At 40.0% G+C, this 5,000-nt stretch overlaps 3 protein-coding genes and 1 long non-coding RNA gene across 15 annotated transcripts in view; 2 read left to right on the top strand and 2 right to left on the bottom strand.

The window, feature by feature from the left end:
• LOC108269783 (trichohyalin) overlaps positions 1 to 2,574 on the bottom strand; it is a 4,271-nt gene extending 1,697 nt beyond the window's left edge. Inside the window, exons 1-3 of one of the 2 annotated variants that reach the window (XM_017475917.3) lie at positions 2,263 to 2,574; positions 543 to 1,976; positions 1 to 333 (exon numbers count right to left, since the gene is read on the bottom strand). The exon at positions 1 to 333 is cut by the window's left edge and continues 1,697 nt beyond it. In XM_017475917.3, the coding sequence (XP_017331406.2) occupies positions 556 to 1,950 (1,395 nt within the window). In that variant the 5' untranslated portion in view covers positions 1,951 to 1,976; positions 2,263 to 2,574 and the 3' untranslated portion in view covers positions 1 to 333; positions 543 to 555. Of the gene's footprint in view, positions 1,977 to 2,262 lie in introns of both variants that reach the window. The other variant, XM_017475834.3, reaches the window with a different exon arrangement.
• Positions 1 to 5,000, top strand: part of LOC108261647 (NACHT, LRR and PYD domains-containing protein 12) — a 168,014-nt gene that overhangs the window by 151,745 nt on the left and 11,269 nt on the right. The gene's annotated exons all lie outside the window — the stretch shown is intronic.
• The window catches only part of LOC128634279 (NLR family CARD domain-containing protein 3), a 26,707-nt gene that overhangs the window by 14,887 nt on the left and 6,820 nt on the right, over positions 1 to 5,000 (top strand). The window lies entirely within an intron of this gene.
• The window catches only part of LOC128634330 (uncharacterized), a 3,814-nt gene continuing 1,899 nt past the window's right edge, over positions 3,086 to 5,000 (bottom strand). The window contains exon 2 of the long non-coding RNA XR_008397629.1: positions 3,086 to 5,000. This exon is cut by the window's right edge and continues 1,103 nt beyond it. This is a non-coding gene — a long non-coding RNA (uncharacterized LOC128634330).

Raw genomic sequence — 5,000 nt, 5'->3', positions numbered from 1 at the left:
GACATTACCCAGACATTGTATTTTGCCTCCTGATTTATACTGGTTCTGACTTTGACTTTGTTTACTGATTACGTATTTTGTCTCTTTCTGATATCCTGTTTGTGGATCGTCTGTTTCTTCTTTTTTGCCTCTGCCTCACGTCTTTGGATTTGTTGCACAGACTTTCATTAAAGTTGCCTTACCTGCTTTTGCAGGTCATTCCTGCGTATCACCACTCGCAGCCCGTGAGTACCTTCGTGTGTGTACGCAAGTCCACATCATTCCACTCTCTCTCTCTTAATGGCCGAACTTGCTGATGCTGCTGTGTGCTCAGGTCAGCCGTCCTCACGCTCTCTGTTAATGGAGTCATTTAAACACCACAGAGCTGTGAGCTATACACGGGTCGCTTCAATAAATGTTCTGCTCAGAAAATCCAGTTAAACACCTGAACAGCACGAGTCTAAATCTACTGCATCTACTCGCGTATCTTCTGAACTGAAGCGACTCTGAACTCGACCCAAAATGTAAATCTTTTGGCGTTTCACAGATTTTTCTCTCCTCACCTTCCTCGTTTTTTCAGATTACCACTGTCACCAGAACCTGATGCAGGTCCTTCTCCATGTTCTCCCTCTCCTTCTCAAACTCCAGCACCATCTTCTCCTTTTGAGGCTGAAATCTTTCCTCCACCAGAGCCTCTTCTCTCATCTGAACTTCTCTGGTCTCGCTCTCTCTCCACTGGAGCTCGAGTCTCTTTTGCTCTTTCTCCATCTGCTGTCTCCCCTTGATGTTCTTCTTCTTCCAGAGATTCTGGAAACACTGTAGGGGAGAGTGTTTCAGCTTCTTATCAACTTTATTGAGTCCCTCCTTCATTTCTGCAGAGTCCTCCATCTCTTCTGTTATCTCCAGCATTTTGTCCTTCTCCAGAATCTTCTTCTCCATCCTTTCCTTTTCAGCCTGAAACTGTGTCCTCAGTTCATTCATTTTTTCCACCATGAGCTCTTCCATGGCCTCTCTCTCTCTCTTCAGGAGCTTGAATCTCTCTTGATTTTTCTCCTTCTCCATGTTCTCCCTCTCGGTCTTAAGCTTGAGTGCCATGCTCTCCTTTTCTTCCTGAAACCTTTTCATCATTTCAACCCTTTCCTTCACCAGAGCATTAATCATGTCCGTTGTGCTATCTTCTCTGGCCATGCTTTCTCTCAGCTCGAGATCCAATCTCTCTTGCTGTTCGTCATTTTCCCTTTTAGACCTTCTCTGAAATATGTCTGTCAACAAGCCATGAATCGCTAACTGTCTCTTCATCTTAAGCCTTTCCTTCATCATAATATTAATCACTTCTGTGGACCGAGCTTCTCTGGCTTTGCTGTCTCTCAGCTGGAGCTCAAGTCTCTCTCTCTCTTTCTCCAGGTACTGTCTTTTCTTCATGTTCTTCTTCTTCCTGAGCTTCTGGAACCACTTTGGACCAAAGTTCTTCAGCCTTTTATCGACTTCCTTGAGCTCCTCCATCATCTCAGGATCCATATCCCTTGCTTTTTGCTTAAGTTCTCTCACGGTTCCTCTCAGGGCTTCCACCTCTACTGTTATCTCCTCCAGCATTTCTTCCTTTTCAACAATCATTTGCACCAATACATCACAATGTTTTTTCCAGCCACCTTTAACTATCTGCTGCCTGCTCTCCATTTTGTCCCATCGCTCTTTCTCCTTCTCCATGTTTCTTCTCTCTTCCTCAAGCTGGAGCACCAAACTGTCCTTATCAGCCTGAAATGTTCTCCTCATTTCATCCATTTCCTTCTCCAGAGCCTCCATCTCTTCTCTCATCTGAGCTTCTCTGGCGTCACTGTCTCTCAGCTGGAGCTCGAATCTCTCTTTCTCCTTCTCCATGTTTCTTCTCTCTTCCTCAAGCTGGAGCACCAAGCTGTCTTTATCAACCTGAAATGTTCTCATTTCATCTCTTTCCTTCTCCAGAGCCTCCATCTCTGATCAATTAAAATGATAAATTACTGAGAAACAACGTGAGAAAAACATGAATAAGAGTTAATACAACAAATATTAATAACAAAAAATAGTTGTTTAGCAATTAAATAAAGATATTTCCTCCTCATCATTTTTTTTTTTTATTTAACACAAATTAAAATGAGGAATTTAAAGTAAAACCGGGTCTGAACTGTGTGAAAGCTTTTCTCCACCACATTAGTAACATCTTTAGTCTGAAGACGTTCTGGTCACATGACCTTTAATTACACAGAAAACTTGTTTTTTCCAAAGAAATATTTTTCTCTTGCTTACCTGATCGTCCTTTTATCTTCTTTCATTTATGCAAACTTATAAACTCGCAGTAGTGTGTGTGTGTGTGTGTGTGTGTGTGTGTGTGTGTGTGTGAGAGAGAGAGAGAGAGAGAAACATGTTTTGGTATAGAATCAGAATCAGAACATCTCCATGGCATCAAAAAGGATCACTCCGCGACATCACTCCGCGACATCACTCCGCGACATCACTCCGCGACATGGTTCCCCACAGATACACGAGTTCCTGATAACACACACTAACACTGTTCCACTGCTGCTAATGCTTTCCCTCCTTTTACATTTTCATAACAAACTTAAAGAAGAATAAAATAATAAAACATCTCAGATTTAAAACTCTACAGCAGTCAGGTTGTAACTCTGCGCACTAGTGTGATTTCTGATGAGGAAAACACACACTGTTCATTGGTGATAACTGATTAGAATCTTAAATAAGTTTAAAAACTACTTGTACTACAGTCCCTTGAGGTTTACACTTTGCAGTGGAACCAGTCGAATAAACTTTATTAATGACTGATGGAGTGACTTTCACTCGACTGTGCAAGGCATCATGGGTAAAAGGTGTCTCTGGTTAAGTGAAACACAAAAAAGAAAGAAAGAAAAGGGAACGATGGAAAAGTGTGAAAGAATAAAAAGAAACAAATAAACTAAGAAATAAAGAAGAAAGAAGGAAAAAAATGTAGAGATAGTGTTATAATAGTGTGTGTGTGTGTGTGTGTGTGTGTGTGTGTGTGTGTGTGTGTGTGAGATTAGTGTATAGTCTGTGATTATTAATTGTAGTCTGTTAAAACTTAAAAGCTAGATGATTTGAGTTCAGCCGTGTCTTTATTAAACATTTACACTCTTTAATCAGTTTCCAGCTTTCAGAAATTCAGCATGAGATCCAGAACATACCTGATCTACAGGTTTACACTAATCACATCTAATAACATCGACTCCTCACGTTAAACCCAGCATCACTCACACACACACACACACACACACACACACACACACACACACACACACACACACAGAGCAGTACAGCACATCACCTGCTCAACATGGTCCTGTTGATTAAGTGTTCATGGAGCAGCAGCTTTGATTGATTAACGATAAACCCGGTTCCCATGGAAACAGACAGAAAAAAAAATACTTTTTTTAAATGGAAGAAAAAAAGATTTTAGTGAATGTGTGAAAAAATAATCTCATCTTTTCAAAATGTTTTTTAAACGGATTGATTTTTTTTTCTTGAAACAGCAGCAGCATTAAACAGAAACTGATGACATCTGATGCGCGTTAGATTAGACAGTGTCAGATTCGTGTGGAGAAGAAGAGAAATAACGGATGAATGAATTGAGACGCACTTTTAAACTCCACCTTTTCCACACACATTTTCATCTCGGATACTGTTTAGTACGGATAGCATCCGAGTGTGACGCAGGTACAGCCGTGGATCATCACTGAACAGGAAGCAGGAAGTAAAAAAATAAATAAATAGTAATAATAATCAACTGAGCAGGAAGGAGTCGTTCTTTTTTCAGGACTTTCTTTTCCTCCAATCTTTATTATTCATTTATTTACTTTTCTGCTTTCCTTTCTTGTTTTGTTGCTGTTTGTACATTTATCTCTACACTTTCTTTAATCATTTTATTTTGTTGATTTCTGTTGTTGTTGTTGTCATTTGCGTTTCCGTTATTTTTCTTTCACACACTGTTTACGTTTGTGTTCTATTGTGTTTGCTCTTTTACATTTCTCTTTTCTGTGCATTTTTTCAGTGATTATTTCACACATTTTATTCGGATATTCCTTGTTGTTCAGTTCGGTTGTGTGTTTTGTCCTGGGTTTGTGGCGAGTGAATGTGTAGGAGTGGGTTAGGGGTCACTACAGGTCACAGTGTGTTAGTTTATCTTTTACAGAAAGAAACGGGGGATGAGGGCGCTGTAAGGCACAGTGTGTTATACAGGATCAGAGCAGCTATAATAATCATCACAACTTTGGGTTTAAACCAGCTGCTTTGGATCATTATTCTATACACACACACACACACACACACACACACACACACACACACACACACACACACAAAGGCACTCTGTATATCTACACTGCAACTCATTACTTATCCAGGACATGTTTGGTGTTGGTGTGTGAAGTGCTTTAACTTTGCCCTGGAGGTAATGTTAATGCTAATGCAGCTAACAATCAAAGGAAGCTCACGGCCTCCAGTTTAGTGTTTAAATCTTCACACACTGCCTTTCAACGACATCATTCATCAAAGTCAATCTGTACACCAGAATAAGATTGTATTCAAATAAAATATCAGAGTAAATTACTTTCCTATAGTGATAAAGTCTGAGTAAACAATAATAATTAATCATTTACTCCTCTAATAAACGAGGGTTTACATCTAGAGCGTCCACACACACACACGCACGCACACACACACAGGTGTACAGGTGTTATGTTCCCTGATAAAGTGCTCCTGTGTTTAATATAACAGACGCTCTTATTTCTCTGTACCGTTACTTTCCTGTTTCTACGTTTATTTCTAAGCAAATAATCATCGAATGTAAACGTCTCGATTGTCTTGGTTTTTGTCTTCGCAGCTGAAGGTCGTGTCTCATTTACACAGTGTTTATAAAAGGCACCGAGCGCAGTCTAGAGGAAGGCTGCTTCAGTGAAATGGGACAAGAGCATTCCCATTTGGTGCATAGAGATTACAGTGTAGTAACTAGGGAT

The sequence above is a fragment of the Ictalurus punctatus genome, chromosome 1 (genome assembly GCF_001660625.3).
Source record: "Ictalurus punctatus breed USDA103 chromosome 1, Coco_2.0, whole genome shotgun sequence".
Lineage (NCBI taxonomy): Eukaryota > Metazoa > Chordata > Actinopteri > Siluriformes > Ictaluridae > Ictalurus > Ictalurus punctatus.
Note: the sequence above shows the minus strand (reverse complement) of the source record. Positions and strands in the feature narration are given on the sequence as shown.